The sequence below is a fragment of the Eleutherodactylus coqui genome, chromosome 1 (genome assembly GCF_035609145.1).
Source record: "Eleutherodactylus coqui strain aEleCoq1 chromosome 1, aEleCoq1.hap1, whole genome shotgun sequence".
In the NCBI taxonomy this organism is placed as follows: domain Eukaryota; kingdom Metazoa; phylum Chordata; class Amphibia; order Anura; family Eleutherodactylidae; genus Eleutherodactylus; species Eleutherodactylus coqui.
In genome coordinates, this window is record NC_089837.1 from 309,828,130 (window position 1) to 309,845,701 (window position 17,572).

The 17,572-nt window shown below is 41.6% G+C and overlaps 1 protein-coding gene across 1 annotated transcript in view; it reads left to right on the top strand.

Moving 5' to 3' along the window:
* Positions 1 to 16,952, top strand: part of GRIK3 (glutamate ionotropic receptor kainate type subunit 3) — a 592,020-nt gene extending 575,068 nt beyond the window's left edge. The window contains exons 14-16 of the mRNA XM_066592013.1: positions 8,971 to 9,193; positions 12,114 to 12,364; positions 16,758 to 16,952. Coding sequence (XP_066448110.1) covers positions 8,971 to 9,193; positions 12,114 to 12,364; positions 16,758 to 16,952 — 669 coding nt within the window. The remainder of the gene's footprint in view (positions 1 to 8,970; positions 9,194 to 12,113; positions 12,365 to 16,757) is intronic.
* Positions 16,953 to 17,572: the final 620 nt, after the last annotated feature.

The window sequence follows — 17,572 nt, forward strand, 5'->3', positions numbered from 1 at the left end:
TGGGGTTTTGAGGGGAGTGGTTCATCGTTTGTGTAAAATGTACGCCCCACCAAACTATCGTTCAATTATTGTTAAATTATCATTAAATTTAAACGCTACATGAGGATAAAAGAATAAGTGAAATTCCCGGCCGCCTCCTCCATTTTCCAATGATAACCGTTAAGTTTAAACGGTCGTCTTTAAAAGCAAAACTGTCGCTCACTTTTGATCGCTTAAACAAATTTTGAGCGATAATCGTTGCATCTAAATGGACCTTTATTGGCTGTGGAAGGATGTTGGCTGAGTAAAAAATGTAAATAACAGTACGAAATATTTCAACCACAATTCACATTTTTATTAGGATATGGCTATTTAAAATTCAAAATAGTAATCTGATCTGTAGACATAGGCCGCCTGCAGACGGCCGGGTCGGATCCGGCAGCGAGAATTCTCGCCGCCGGACCTGACCCGAGCACCTGCAGAGAGCAGTGCGTACTCACCCCTGCCCCGCAGCTCCGGATCTTTCATGTGCCATCTGCCAAAGCTGGCGGCGGGTGAATGACGTTTCTGTGTGGGGCTCTGTGAGCCCCGCACAAAAATAGAACATGCAGCGGTTTGTTTTCCGTGCGGCCAAACCGCGCCTGTCTGCGGAATCCAATGCAGGCTTTCAGCGGCGGAAATTCCGCGGGAAATCCCGCTGCGGAATTTCCACCCGTCTGCAGGCAGCCATATTCATATCTATAAATATACCATAAATGTCTGCTAGAGGAGGGTCTCACCTCTAGATTCTAAACCTACTCTCAGAATAGGGATCGCTTATTTATAATATGCAACTTTTTATCCTACATAGCAAGAGGGCATCCTCTACGTCTAGAAGAACAAAGGTTTCATAAATAGCATAGATGGGGGTTCTTTACTGTAAGAGCAGTGAGACTGTGGAACTCTCTGCCTGAGGATGTGGTGATGACAAAATCAATAGAGGAGTTTAAGAGGGGGCTGCATGCCTTTCTGGAGTGCTATGATATTACAATATATAGACACAAAATAACCAGCGGGGTTGTTGATCCGGGTCTTGGAGTCAGGTAGGAACTTTCAAACATTGATCCAGGGATTATTCTGACTGCCATTATGGAGTCAGGAAGGAATTTTCCCCCCAAATGGGCTAAATTGGCTTCTGCCTCATTTGGTGTTTTTTTTTTTTTTTGCCTTCCTCTGGATCAACAAGGGGGGTGGAAACATCCTGAATTAGATGGACATTGTCTCGCTTCAGCCTAACATACTATATTTCATTAGTGCCCCAAGACCCTTCAGAAATTACCACCGTAATACAGCTTGCTCAATAGTGGTTGTAATGGCTATCCATATGGAGCAGTATCCAAGATAAAATATGAATGAGAAGGCATTATTTCCCTTTCAACAAAACCCGAGTCGTATGGAGCATCTGCAGAAAAGCTAATTTTGTTTAACATAGTAAGAATTCCAGATTGTTGTAGAGTACAAGAAGAAAATGATCAAATGTAAACCAAGACTGTGCTGGTACAAGGCTTCATCTCTAATACTAGGCCATGATGTTAGGGGAAGTATTTAAAAGCTTTTTCATCACTTTGTGTATTTTTTGTAAATAGAACAAAATAAAATTCCATCTGATATATCCTAAAATCAGTAAGTGACAATGAATTCAGTTTTTGTTGCAGACTGGCTTTTAGTTACTCAATGTAATGCTTTTCACATACTCAGATGATGACTGTTATTATGAGAAATGTAGTGTGAGATCAAATGAAGTCTATAAACCTATTGACCCAGTGCCCTCAGAGACTTTTTCCAGAAAAAGGAAATTAAAATGCACAGCGATGAATATCCAGCAAAGCCATGCATCACAGGAAGGGAATGAGCTGGCATGAGCATTGCTATTCCTGCATTAAAATATCTTTTAGGTTTAATTAAATAGAACATGCTGGAAAAGCATTAACCCCTTATACCAAGCAGGCAGTAAGTAGCTCACTGCTGTTTTTATATAGGATACAAATTAGAGCAGATCTTGCAAAGTGAATGAACAAAAGAGAAATCTAAATCAAATCAATATTTGATGTGACCATCTTCGGCTTCAAAACGGCACCCAATTCTTCTAGGTACACTTGTACACAGTTTTGAAGGAACTTGGCAGGGAGGCTGTTCCTAACATCTTGGAGAACTAACCACAGATTTTCTATGGATGTAGGTGCTCAAATCCTACTGTCTCTTCATGTAATCTCAGACAGACTCGATAATGTTGAAATCAGGGCTCTGTGGGGACCATATCTTCCCTTCCAGGACTCCCTCTTCTTCTTTATGTTATATGTTTGGGATCGTTGTTCGGCTGCAGAAGAAATTCAGAGCCAGTCAGATGCCTCCCTGATGGTGATGAATGATAGATAAGTATTAGAGATGAGCGAGCATACTCACTAAGGACAATTACTCGATCGAGCATTGTCCTTAGCGAGTATCTCCCCGCTCGGAAGAAAAGGTGCGGCTGCCAGCGCGGGTGAGAGGTGAGTTGCGCAAGTGAGCAGGGGGGAGTAGGGGGAGAGAGGAAGAGAGAGATCTCCCCTCAGTTCTTCCCCGCTCTCCCCCGCCGCTTCCCACCCGCCGCCGACAGCTGAATCTTTTCTTCCGAGCAGGCAGGTACTCACTAAGGGCAATGCTCGATCGAGTAATTGCTCTTAGCGAGTATGCTTGCTTATCTCATCTCTAATAAGTATCTGTTGCATTTATCACCATTGAGGACACCATTCATCCTGACCAAATCCCCAACTCTGTCTGCTGAAATGCAGCCCCAAACTTGCAAAGAATATCCACCATAATTCACTGTTGTCTGCAGACCCTCATTATTATATCACTGTCCAGCCCTTCGGCAAACAAATTGCTTTCTGTTACAAACAATTATTTCACAATTTAACTTATCAGTCCGGAGCACCTGCTACTATTTTACTACAATCCAGTTCCTATGTTTGTGCATAGTTGAGTCATTTGGCTTTGTCAAAGTTATGGATTTTTGGCTGCAATTCTTCCATGAAGACCACGTCTGGCCAGACTTTTTTTGAACAGTAGATAGAAGTACCTGAGTCTCTGGTTTCTGCAAGTTCTGAGCTGATGGCACTGCTAAACATCTTCCGATTTTGAAAGGAAGTAAGCATGATGTATTTTCAACTGCTTCACTAAGTTTTCTTGGCCCACCACTGCATCTACAGTCCTCAACATTGTCCATTTCTTTGTGATTCTTCAAAACAGCTTGAACAGTGCATCTTAAACCCCAGTCTGCTTTGAAATCTTTGCTTGAAACAGATCTTTCTGGTATAGTATAGTTACCTTGTGTCTTGTTGCTGTGCTCAGCCTTGCCATGGTGTATGACCCGTGACATGAAACTGTCCCCACATGCTCACCTTTGTAGCAGAGTTTGGCTGTTTCTCATCCAGTTTTAAATCTCCTGCACAGATGTTTCTGTTTCAGTTAATGACTGCATTTCAACCTACAAATGAATCATCACCTGTGATAATTATCACCTATTTGCTATAATTGGCTAATCATACACCTGAATATAATGCTACAAAGTCCCTGACTTTATGTAAGTGTACCTAAAAGAATTGTTGCTGTTTTGAAGGCAAAGGGTGGTCACAGCAAATACTGATATGATTTAGATTTCTTGTTTGTTCGTTCACTCTGTATTTTGCTAATTAACAAAATTAAACGACTAACACTTCTATAATCCTTAATATTAAAATTGCAATACCAAAAATAAAAAGTTGTGGAATCATAAAATGGTAACATTAAAAGGGACCTCCAGAGTTATCAAGTCCAACCCCTTGTTCAATTAAGGATTCACTGAATCATTCCAGACAGATGTCTGTTCAGCCTCTATTTTAAGACTTCCATTGAAGCACAATTCACCACCTCCCATGGCAATTTGTTCCACTCATTTGATGGTTTGTGTAGACACTGCTCGTTACCTTCGGCTTGGGATATCATGTTCAATTTCACTCACATTACAAAATTGATTACTATACACCATTCTTCTAATCTGTCTATCTGCCTGTGCAGAAGTTTGCCTCTGCACAGCTCTTGTCAATCCAGTTTGATGTTCTCCTAAACACTGGGACACACAACCTGATCAACCTGAACAGTGCTGATATATCTCAGTCTATGCCATGGTGATCTACTGGAATGATAAACCAAGGTCTCTCAGTTCTAGGATTGTGTCCCTCTCAGTTTGCAACAAGTGGTGATAACAGGCATGTCAATCATATCACAAGACATTATCTGCTTTTTGAGGTTTAATGTGATTGAAAACATTTACTTTCGATCTGGCTTTGATACTTCTGAAGCCCCTCCCATATTCCACAGATTGGAGCGAGGTGCTTGAAAATGTGATCATTTACTTGTCTTAGCGACACCTTCAACTTCCTCGATTTGCATAACCTTACGGCTTGTACATCTTGGTGTTCAATTTCAATGTTGAGGAGTGTATTTTAGAAAACATTCTTTGCAGCATTTTTCCCCACTCACCTAAAACTATTTCACAGTACTGTATCTGCTGAATAGGGCAGCAACTTCAGTCTGGACAAATAATCCTCCGTGTCAATTCCCTTTTCATTCGCCATATATTATTACAAATTGTTTATGTAATATATTGTAATATACATTTCTCTAACTTGTCTTGTCGTCTGACCCAAAACAAATTTGTGTCTGTGGCACCAAGTGGCAATCATGTAGATTAAATAAGGCAAGTAAAAGTCGATGAAACAGAAATGTATATATAAAATGTTAGTAAAACACTTGGTATGTTTTTTAAAGAATGATAAAAAATTGATCATTTTAGAATTAATGAAAAATCCAACCTTGGTTCTTCTTTAATGTATGATGCAGTTTGCAAACACGGTAGAAAACCTCTTTGAACACATTCTCAGCTGGGCATACAGCGGCTTAGATTTTTTCCTAGATATACACATGCATGCTTTCTCACATTTTTAGATTAATAATGTAGGTGCTAAAAGGCATTCAGGTTTTCTTTCTAATGACCAGAAAGTGTTTCTAACCTAAAGTAAAACATTAAATATTTCAAAAGGGGTTTTTGCAACTTTTTTATAATAAATAAAAGTGAAAAAAATACATAGAGAATCTAATAAGTAAATAAAACACCAATCAAGACACATGATGATGCTTAAAAAATAACAGCAAATAAAAGCTTACATGGTATGACCACTTTCACATGTCGGTATCTTGGTCGGTTTTTGTAAATCAAAATTAGAAATGGGTCCAAAGAACAGAAGAGATGCAAATCTTTCCATTATACCTTTTTGCTGTTTAAATTTTACTTCTGGCTTTGATCATTTTCACAGGGTAATTTGTTCCAAGAATGAAACCTACATAGAAAAATTAGGATGGAAAGATTTGCAGCTCTTCTGTTTATTAGACTCACTGCTAGCCTTGGCTTACAAATACTAATGTAAAAATACTGACTAAAATATACTTTCACATGAAAGTAGACTTAGCTTAAGACTAGAGATGAGCGAACACGTTCGGCCCCGCCCCTTTTTCGTCCGAACACCGAACTTTGCGAACACTTCAGTGTTCGGAGCGAAAAAGTTCGGGTGCCGCCGGGGGGCGGGGAGATGCGCGGCGGCGCGGGCGGCAGTAGCGGGGAACAGGGGGGAGCCCTCTCTCTCTCCCTCTCCCCCCCACTCCCCGCCGCACCCCCCCGCGCTGCCACGGCGGCCCCCGAACTTTTTCGCCCGAACACTGAAGTGTTCGCAAAGTTCGGTGTTCGGACGAAAAAGGGGCGGGGCCGAACGTGTTCGCTCATCTCTACTTAAGACCCATTTACATGGAGCGATGATCGCTCAAAGATCGCTCACATGACAGTTTGAGTGACAGCTTTGAGCGATCATTTTGCATAAACTATTAAAAAGCTACTCAGCTACTTAAGAGGAATTAAGTGTGCAAATGAAGCCTTAGCTGAAAGCAGTTAATAGCCCGAGCGCTCTTATCAGCTTTCAGTTCTTTTGTTCTCCAGCGAGAAACAATGCTATCAGCACAACCCGTGGAGAACTCCTGATAAGGCTGACTGACGGTTTTTAGGCTGGCTTGAATTTAAAGGGGTTGTCTCATGAAAGCATGTCGGGTTCAGCACTTCTGTATGGCCATATTAATGCACTTTGTAATATACATCGTGCATTAAATATGAGCCATACAGAAGTTATTCACTTACCTGCTCCGTTGCTGGCGTCCTCGTCTCCATGGATCCGTCTAAAATCGCCTCTTCTGGCGATTTTAGACGCGCTTGCGTTGTGCGGTCTTCTCCCTTCTGAATGGGGCCGCTCGTGCCGGAGAGCTGCTCCTCATAGCTCCGCCCCGTCACGTGTGCCGATTCCAGCCAATAAGGAGGCTGGAATCGGCAATGGACCTCACAGTGAAGATCCCGGCGGCCATCTTACTAAGGTAAGTAAGAAGAAGGAAGAAGTCGCCGCAGCGCGGGGATTCGGGTAAGTACTACCCGTTTTTTTTTTTTTAACACATGCATCGGGTTTGTCTCGCGCCGAACGGGGGGCCTATTGAATAAAAAAAAAACCCGTTTCGGCGTGAGACAACCCCTTTAACGATCAGCTAGCAGTGCACGAAAAGTGCACAATGACCGCATGTTTAGACGCAACGATTATCGCTCAAACGATCGCTTTTTAGCAATTTTGGAGTGATCATTGTTGCATGTAAATGGGCCTTTAGCTTGAATTTTGTTATGCTACCTAACTTGTCATGATGCCAATTTAACACAATCGCGTGCTGCCAAATAAAGTATACATTAACGACTACATTTTTTAACATGATAAACTATTGGTGACAGATGGCTGACAGATGATATCCATAGAGGCAGCCATTGGGTGTACAGTATGGGATTTTATTAACATGTTCATTTAACATCTCACACCCTATATCTCAACATATGTTGGATTTAGAGACAAGGAAGGACACATCTACTGTGATACAAAATGCTGACCTAAACACTGCCAAAGTGATATTGGCCTATAAAATTATGAGTAAATACTATAACATCTATACCCAGATGGGGTGCAAAATAATATTCATTTTTATTTATTTCCCATTGGTTATATAGCACCACCAACATGTTCCTTGGAGTTGAATAGACATTAACACCATTAACATCAGATTGTATCCCCAGTGGAACTTGCAATCTAATTTCCCTGTCTAGGACAATTAGGCCTTAGTCAGACGGGCGTTTTTTCACGCGATTTGCGCATGCGCATGCGTCCGGCGATTTTTTAAAACCATTGCTTTGCAATGGTATCGGACACATGAGCGCTTTTTATGCGCTCGTCCGATAAATTATAGAACAGAAATCGCAGATCGCACCTATCTGCGATCTGCGATTCCTGTTCTCTTCTCTATATGCGCTCAATGGGGCCGACGGCAGCAGCGCCGACCCCATTGAGAACATATAGAAGACAAATCATTCTTCTCTGCCACAGCTGTAACAGCTGTGGCAGAGAAGAACGATGTTTGCCCATTGAATTCAATGGAGCCGGCAATACAGCCGGCTCCATTGGAAGCAATGGGCTGCCGGCGTGCGCGGGATGAATTGTCGGGAAGGGCTTAAATATATAAGCCCTTCCCTGCAATTCATCCAGAAAAGTGTTAAAATAAAAAATATATATATACTCACCTGCTCCCGGCAGCCGGAGTTCCGCGCGGCCGGCCTGCAGTGGGTGTGAAGGGGGTGTGTGTCAGACCTGCCCCCTGATTGGCTCAGCGCTTATATATTTAAGCCCTTCCTGACAATTCATCCCTGACTGTATTGCCGGCTCCATTGAATGCAATGCGCTGCACAGCTTCGGCCCGTTTCTAATGAAACGCGGCTAGGAGCAGATTTTCGGGCGATTTTCGGGCACCGGTCACGTGATTTGCGGATGCGCATCCGTCATGCGATCCGCAAATTGCGTGAAAAAACGCCCGTCTGACTAAGGCCTTACACAGTAAAGTTAATTACATAAAAAGCCACTTAATCTCTCGATACCTATATATTCCTGCCTGCTACTCTGAACAGTTCAATGCCAAAAGCCTCCCTGACCGTTTGGCACTGGAAACTGCCCTTTCTTCTGATCACAAACATTTGTGATTTTAAGGCAGGTTTCATAGACCACATTTTGATTTTTAATGGCACTTTTAATATCAAAATTGCTGGACCAGGTCTTCCATGAATAGCTATTTTGAAAAGTCTACATGTACAGAGTTTTTGTACTGTTTCTGTGGTCAGTGGCCTTTTTTTCAAAGCACAGCGTGCCTTAGTTAAGGAGTTTTTCTCCACAGGCTTTGCTATAAAACATCAGGAAAGTCAGAAAATAAAAACAATGCCACCAAAGACTCAAGTAAAACAAAAGTGCTTGAGATACATAAGAGTTTTTTTAAGCTAATTTTAAAATACTGAAAAAATGGTCTGGGAAGGAACCCTTTGAGCAGTATCATTAAATAGGCCATGCACCTTAGTGCTACTCCCAAGTCCTGATATATAGTGTTTCTTTGCTTCGAAAGTTATATACAAAATATTGTATCTGTATGACCAGGAACCAAAAGAAATGTGTTTTTAGTTTTTCCGACAACTCACTCATTTTCTAGAAACCACAAGTCATTTAACCCTATCATTATAGCAAGATGTTTACGATTTGCAAAATTCTGAATAAACAGAATTTCTAAATTGAAACTGTAAATAACCGTGTTGTAAGTGAGGTTTTACAGCTGCTAACGTGGGCACTTATGGCTAGCTGTGCTATCATTGTTTGCCATCAATTTCCCTTGCCCTGGAGGATTCACAGTTTAAGAAAAAAGAGAATTTTATAATAGCGTGTACTAATTTACTCTTCTTCGCCATTTGACAGTGAGAAACAAAAAGTGCTCATCTGATAAACAGCATGAATCCCAACATCCCTCTCTTGTTTGTTTACTCTGCAGAAATCTCACATTTCGACCTTTGAGAAGATGTGGGCGTTCATGAGCAGCAAGCCATCGTCGCTCGTTAAGAGTAACGAGGAAGGAATCCAGCGAGTCCTCTCATCCGACTACGCTCTGCTAATGGAATCAACAGCTATTGAATATGTAACTCAGAGGAACTGCAATCTTACACAGATTGGAGGGCTCATGGACACTAAGGGTTATGGAATTGGGACACCAATGGGTAAGAAAAGACAAACGATTTGACAGACACATTTGCAAAGTTTACAGAGGTGTATGCTTCTTGTTTAATTTATAGACAGCAAATAGGTTACTTCTGTGAAGCAAAGATCTATTCCACTTGAGAAATTCTTAGACATTGTAATCATCTATGTCAGTCTAAAGAAGTTTGTGGAAAAATATAACTGCAGAACACAATCACTTTAACATGCTATCACAGAAGGAGGAGCAAGAGGAAACATGGTGGAAGCAGGAGAATGAGAGTAGAAATAATTCCACCACCCTCAGCAGCAACATCACCTTGAAGGCAGTGTGAACCTCATGGAAACATGAGAGCTGTAGCTCCGTATTTCCATAGTGACATATTTATTATTTGGGAGGAAGTATGAGGAGGAAATATGATGGAAGCAAGAGTAGTAGAGAAGAAGCAACAGCACCTTGAAGGCACAGCGTGGTCTTTGATATAAATCTATGTTCAGTCATATGTGAGTAAAAATTGCCAGCGTGCTAAATAATCAGTGGAATCTGCCATAGGGGTGCAAAAGTCAGGTGAAATCATCACCTGGTCATCTTTAAAAAGTCAGGAGATCCCCATTGTTTGTCAGTTATCACACCCCGAACTGTGCTGAAAACGCTTTCTGATCGCACACTCTTAGCGGGGCAAGCAAGCAACTCTAAAGCATGTTGGCAAGCTCTGGCCACTCATCCAGATTAGACATCCAAAAGTCAAAGGGGTCAATGCTATATGTGAGTACATCCACATGGGAACTGACATTCTCTTGGTCCATCATAGATAAGTGCTGCCTGTGACTATCAGTCCTAACACATACTTTTGCTGCAGGCTGTGATGGGCTGTAAAAATGTGCAGATGTAGAGGGTGTTGAAAGGTGATATGAAGAGGTGGAGGAAGAGAAAGAAGAGGAGAGGGTGAGGAGAGGACAGACAAGCATGAATGTTCCACAACTCTTGGGGGGTACCATGAAACACGGATCTCCACTTTCAGCTTCATGCCACACCTACAGGACATTGACCCAGTGGGCTGTTAAGGATATGTAACGCTCCTGGCTATACTTGCTGAACCCTGCCACTGACAGCGTTCTTCAATATCAGGGACACATTATCACTCATATGGCGGTGCAGGTCAGGAGTGGCTTTTTGGGCAAAGAAATAATGGCTGAGCATCTGTTACTGTGGGTTAGTATGGAGTATCATGTTGTGGTAGGCATCTGTGTCCACTAGCTTGAAGGGCAGCATTTCTATTGCAAGTAGCTGTGGAATCCTTGTGTTCAGGCTCTGTGCTCATGGATGGTTGGGGTAGTATTTTTCTTTTTACGTTCCAATAGCTGGGGGATGGAGGTATAGCTGCTGACCTGGGACATTCTAGAATATGGGAAGATGTCAATGTTGGTGAAGGTGGTGGTGGTGGCTCAACTTCAGCTTTCTGTTTCCCACTCTTGGCCCTAAAACCTACAGCCTGGTCTTCAAATGCAGATATGTTACTGCCCTTACACAAAACTGCTTGTTTTTGCTCAGAAGCTACTCAGAGGATAAACTTATGGTGTGACTTTGTATATTGGTGGTGAGGCTATGTATGCTAATAGGGCCTTAATTAGTTTGTTGAGACAATGATAGCACATATGACACAGCACAGTTGTGCAGTGTGATCACACAAGATGTGAAGAAGCTCAGCTGATGCTCCCACAAGAGTTGTTGGTGAGGACAATGTTGGTGAACAGGACATTGCTTAGAGGACCTGTGTGAGTGCAGGTATAGCTGGCATAGTAGAAATATCAGTGTTAAGTACTGAGCCGTTGCCAGTGAGAGCTGGAATTTTCCTAAATAAATAATGACAGGGAAGCGCAATTGTTAAAGACTGAATAGAGCAAGCCAGTATTGAGTGTCATTTGCTATACACTTTTTCTGCCAGAAATAGACCACCTGTTACTACTCTTCCTTCAAAATTTCTTCCATATAGGGGGCCCAGTAATATGAATAAAGCATTATAGTTGGGGGCCCTGTTACAGGTTTTGTATTGGGGCCCAGGAGTTTCAAGTTACGCCTGTGATGAGGGATATGACTGTATGAAACCTGGGTTTCCTGCAGGTAAAGTGAGAAGTCTAGATGATGCAGCAGCAGCTGGTCCTGTTCATCCTGGACCACTTGGTGAGCCTGAAGTTGGCTTACATCTTCACTATAGAATATTAAAAGGTTAAGGCTAAGATACCCTTTCCACATGTCTTCTGGGGTGGACAGAAGAATAAATAAATGGGAACTACTGAAATAGCGTAAAACAGCCCACTCAGGTGTTTCCCTAGTTCTGAATACCCCCAGCTACTGTATGCAGCCAAGTCAGAGCAAGGGGCAAGTGCTGTTAGTTCGTAAGATTGGTTCAGGTCTCAGAGGGACCAAAAACTTTACTGTAAACTTAATTTGAGCTTGTGTGTTCTTCCCGTGTTTGCATGCTCTTTCCTACCACACATCAAAATACTAATAGGTAAATTTGGATTGTGAGCCCCCATGGGACCAGCGTAAGTGATGGCAAACTCTATAACAGCACTGCACAAAATGTATGCACTATATAAATATGTAAATTAAGTAAATATGCAATACAAATTTTAAATGTGAATACACCTTTAATTTTTCCAGATGATTTGGTTGTCGCATTCATTATGGTGGTGGTGGTGGGTGTGTGTGTGTGTGTGGGGGGGGGTCACGATCACATTTACTCTGGGGCATTTTATCTAATGTCATACATAATTGTAGAGACTCCATTTGTGACCGTACAGCCTCCAACTTTGCCACGTGCTTGAGATTCAATGTTTATTGTGCTGGATTGAATACAGAACTTAACTTATGTAAAACTCAAGTGAAAATATAAATGTTTTCTTCTTAATAAAAAAGCTTATGTTTCTCTCCTTTTCAAGGTTCTCCGTACCGAGACAGGATCAGTATTGCTATCCTTCAACTTCTAGAGGCTGATGAAATCCATAAAATGAAAGAGAGGTGGTGGAGAGCTGGAGGCTGCCCAGAGGAAAAAAATAAGGAGGCCAGTGCATTGGGCATCCAAAACATGGGGGGCATCTTTATTGTATTGGCAGCAGGTCTGATTCTCTCTGTAGTAGTAGCAGTTGCGGAATTTATATATAAACTGAGGAAGACAGCAGAGCGAGAACAGGTCAGTTTTTTTCTTCATATTGACTAGTTACTTTGACGGGAGAATATAAATAATATAGGATTTTGCAATAGGTAGAATTCTTTGCATATAGATTTTCCTACACAGGCCCAGTTTTCTCCTTTCCTACCTTAAAGGGGTTATCTAAGAAGTGGACACTGGAATACACTGGGTTCACGGCAGAAGCCCTGCTCCGACCCCTGTGTAGTGGCTTGCAGTCATAATTGAAGTACAGCTTTCATTGAAATCAATGGGAGCTGCACTTGCAATTGCAGGCGCATTCCTCATTGATTTCAATGATAGCTTCACTTACAATTATGAGTGCCGGCCAATACACAGGGGTCGGAGCAGAGATTCTGCTCTGACCCTGGTGTATCCCAGCAGCCGCTTACTGGAAAACCCCTTTGAGGAAATTTCTTGTCATATGGGTGCATATGTTCTCACTTTTTAAACAAATCTTATTTCTGCAAAATGCAACACTTTATTAAAGTATAGCTCATACTGTAAATAAAAATTAGTTCCATTAGCTGCTATAATATTTATCACTAGATAGAGCAAGCGTATTCACAAGCATCACTGTAAGGGCCCTCTTACATGGAACATTCATCATTCAGATCACTGGAATCAGAACTTCAAGCATTCAGTGTAAATGCCTGCATGATCTGAACACCAAAGGATTATTCGTTCACTTATCGTTCGTCATTTGAATCATACAGGCATAAAAATAAAGCGATGATTGGCTGGTGTTCATTTATGAACGACGACCTGCTTACTGTAAATGGCAGCGGGCAGCTGCAGCGATCTCTTCACTGAGCGATCATCATTCCTGTGTGAATGCACAGGCACATTGCACACCCAAATTATGGATGAATATCCCAGCCTGACCGTGGTTCCACTGACCCAAACCCAGAGCATTCTAGATCCTTTTGATGTTCTGAGGCCTGGACACTCATCTGTATTACAGTGCAGAAATGCACCCATAATACACCTGTGTAAAACTGGCCTAAAGCTCCTTAAAACAGTCATGTTAAAGTCAACAGATTAAGGAACCCTTAACTTACCACAGTTTGTGAAGATTTACAGCAAGGAATAATCAACCAATAGAGCATAAAATATCAATGAAGTATATATATACTTACCAGAGTTTTACTATATACCCTTCAGTATGTACCTATTATGTATCTATTGAAGGGTTGTACTTAATATTTATTTTCCTTTATAAATCATGCAAAACATAACTTTTGAATTGGAATCATTTGAAGAAAAAAATCTACATAATGATGTTTCTATTGCAAATTTGTTATGGTGCCCCCTTCTGTTCTTTTCGTTCCCTCTCAGAATATCCACCTAATGTCTTCAGTAACTAGTAAATAGAAGCTATTTCTAGTATGCTGATTCATATTGTCTGGCCTTCACAATGAACGGAGAGGACATGAGATGGAATTGAGTTACTGAGCTAGTGTGACCACCAGCACTGTACACATTAGGTGGATGGAATCAAATGAACAGCAGGGGCTGCCATAACTGCAGAACCCCTTCCTAAGTAGGAAGGGGTATTGTCTCTCCTTGAAGAGAGCACCTAGAAGGTGAGTCAGGAAACCTATAGGGCCATGCATGCTCCTCTGGGAGATATATGCAAATAAGGAAGCTGGAACAATACCTTTGCAGCGCCACCTATTGGATTGCAGCATTCCTGAAAATCAATGTCTGACCCTTTAAACAGGTCTTAACAAAGATTGGAAGAGACAATACCTATCCAAACTCATGCCATAGACAACTCACTAGCCAAGCCAGAATCCGTCTGCACTCTGATGAGGGGCAAAAACCCTGAAACAGCTGTCTGTGTATGGATTCTGGCTTGGTTTTCAATTCCCATTCTTTGTTTAGACCTCTATAAAGAGTCGGACATTGATTTGCAGGAATGCTTCCATCCAATAGGTGGCACTGCTGAGGTATTGTTCCATCTTCCTTATCTGCATACTGCAGTACTTAGACACAGGATCTCTTAACCCCTTGAGTGGCGGGTTTCCTACCACCCTGTCAGACCCACCAGGGCAGGTTTTTTAAAATGGTCTAATCATTGAATTTCAACTAATTTTGCAGTTGCGTCTCAAGAGCCATAACTTTTTCATTTTTCCATTAACACGGCCATATAAGGGCTTGTTTTTTGCGGGACAAGTTGTGATTTTTTTAAACAGGGGGAGGAAAAAAAGAAATGGGGAAAAAAGAAAAAAGGGACCATGGCATTAAGGGGTTAAATAATGCATTAACTTCCTTCTCTGGGTCATTACGACGCATGGATACCACATGTGTGATTTTATTTTTGATTTTTTTACCAAGTAAAGGGAGACAAGTGTTTTTATTTATTTTTTTTTATAATTTTTTAACTTTTTTTTTGTCCCTTTAGGGGACTTCCACAGGCACCCATCAGGACCCCCTGATCACATTCCGGGGGTCCATGGTGACAGCCCTTTACATGCTGCAGTGACAGCCCTTTACATGCTGCAGTCACATAAACACAGCAGAGATCGGAGGTTTTCCCTGATCTCTGCTGTAAGAGCTAGTACCTAGCTGTCCTCTGACAGCCAAGCACCAGCTCTCCCTGCCACAGAGACCATCGGCTTGCTTCTGACAAGCCGATGGTCTCTATGGCAACTTATAACCAAAGCAGGGGACTTAGAAGCAGGAGATTGCCAGCAGATCGGCAATATCTTCTGCTGGTTTTTCAAAGCCCTTGCACTGCTCTCTGTGGGGCTGTGCAGGCAGAGCACAGTGCCACAGCTTGTGGCATTGTGCTCTGTAGCTCCCATAGTGATACATAGCCCGGAAATCTTCCGGGCTATATCGCTATGGGCAGTGGAGCTCGTCCCGGAAAATTTCCGGGCGTGCCACTCAAGGGGTTAAATGGTTCCATTTGAAAAATTGTTCTGTTTTGTGTGATCTAATGGAAATTTAATTGTGTAAAAACCCCTTTAAGAGTGTAAGGAATAACTACTACATACTTTATATCTGAAATATTAGGTATATTTTCACTCAAACTTGGTTTTTACATGTGCATTCATCAACTTAATTGAATGGAGGATGCTCTACAATAAAGTTCCAACAAGTGTGGAGTCAGTGTTTATCGCACTCTAATCTTGTTTAATCTCCTTGTATACATGAAATGTAAAGCATAGTTAAATTCTTATGTTAAGATATTTTGAAAGGAAGTCTAGTTGCGCCTGTTCAGAATTTACACATAGATAGGTTTAAGGGTGCACTCACACGGGTGAGCACAATATCGGACCAATATTGCACTTTTAGGGCTCCTTCAGATGAATGTAGGTGTACATATTCTCGCGATAGTGTGACGTAATTGCACTGTGAAGGGAGCGCTATCGCGCATGTATCGGTGCATTGCCATGTACCTTTCTGCGCTGCCAAGGCCACATTTGAACAGGCTGTGCAGTCTAATTACTCTTGGGTGTTCACCGCAAAATTGCACAGTTGCATCAATGTACTTGCGATTTTCACGAAAGCGCTTCCAGTAGTTTCAATGGTGAAAATCGCATCACACTCACATGCAAATTGTATGGCATGCGAGTGTGATTTTTTTGGATTCAATAGGAAATGATGGGCAATTCTTTGTAGGCATCGCCCCCAAATCACTCATGTGAATAAACACATTGAAATCAATGTATTATTTTCACTCGCGAGTTCCATCCATATCACTATCAAACAGAACTTCTGCGTAAAAATCGCCCATGTGAGTGCATCTTAAGGGGATTGTTCCATAAGAGGCAACGCCCAATGCAAACAGCTGATTGCCACAGAGCTTGCTCCTAGCAACCCTCTGTAAACAGCTGTTCTTGCTGGAAAGAGCCGTGGTCAGACAGGCAATCAATGCTGGCGAAGTGTAGTATTAAATGATAGTCACTCAGATGAAATAGAAAGACAGCTTAAATGTCTCAAGAACGGGAGCCAATCCTACAGAGCAGCACTCCTGGGGGTCATCGAGTGGGAGAACCTAACCGTACATATGAACAAGATTTGTGCTCTTGGCACAGTATCTTTAATGACTTTGTACAAGTTGGTTTTACTGCCGAGTATGCACACATTTATGGCTTTTGTTCCATAACAGGTAGGACTTTATTTTGTTAATTTTGTAGAGGAGGGTTATAATGTAAATGTTTCTTTTTCATTCTATTCTTTTTTGTTAAGGACAAAATGTGCAAAAATCCAAAAGCAGGCCAGCTTTTTACATTTCTACTATTTTTATTAGTGTAATTTTTATTTAAAACAAAGTCTAAATAAACTTTGTCATGATGTATGATAATTACATGATGATAAGAATAATAGCAACCTGATAATAGATTCTGATGACATGAAATTGATTATTATGCCTTTCCTCCTTCAGCGTTCTTTTTGCAGCACAATGGCTGATGAGATCCGATTATCTCTTACTTGCCAGCGGCGTGTCAAACATAAACCCCAGCCACCTGTCATGGTCAAGAGTGACGCAGTAATTAACATGCACACTTTTAATGACAGAAGACTTCCTGGAAAGGATAACATGACCTGCAATACTGGATTAACTCCAGTATTTCCATAGAACAATGAGATGTGTGCACAATACTATCGATATCAGTCCTTGATCAATAACTTTTATGCCCTTCACCAATATTGACTTATAAAGAAGCCAAGGGCATTAGATATCCTTATACTCTACAGCCAGAAGTCTCTTGTTTACAAACAAAACTTAGAGGCATTTTATCGCCAAGTTAATTTCACCCTCAGTGGACATTGAGAAGCCACAAAGACTTTGTGGCATTATTGAGCATGGCAATAAAAATGAAAATGACTTCGTCTTTGCTGGATGCTTTGGCTCAGAAGAAGGAGGATCAGTTTTGTCTTGTTGTACACAGCACACTTGCTACATATGTATGGTCTGCCAAACTGCTCAGTGGGAACTCATACCTCAATGCTGTGCCTATGAGGAGTTTGCTAAAGGCGCAGACTTTAAGTTATGTCTGAATCAGACAGCTAATGGGTCCTTAAATGCGGCTGAAACATGAAGATTACTACTTCAGAACTAATGCCGATCTAGAAGAACATACCTAAGCTGAGGAAAGGGGGACTATACAACACCACATTATTACTTATGTGCTTTCCTGTGCACACTTCAACAAAACTCTTAGCATGAACCTTCAACTTGCAAAAAACATATCACAC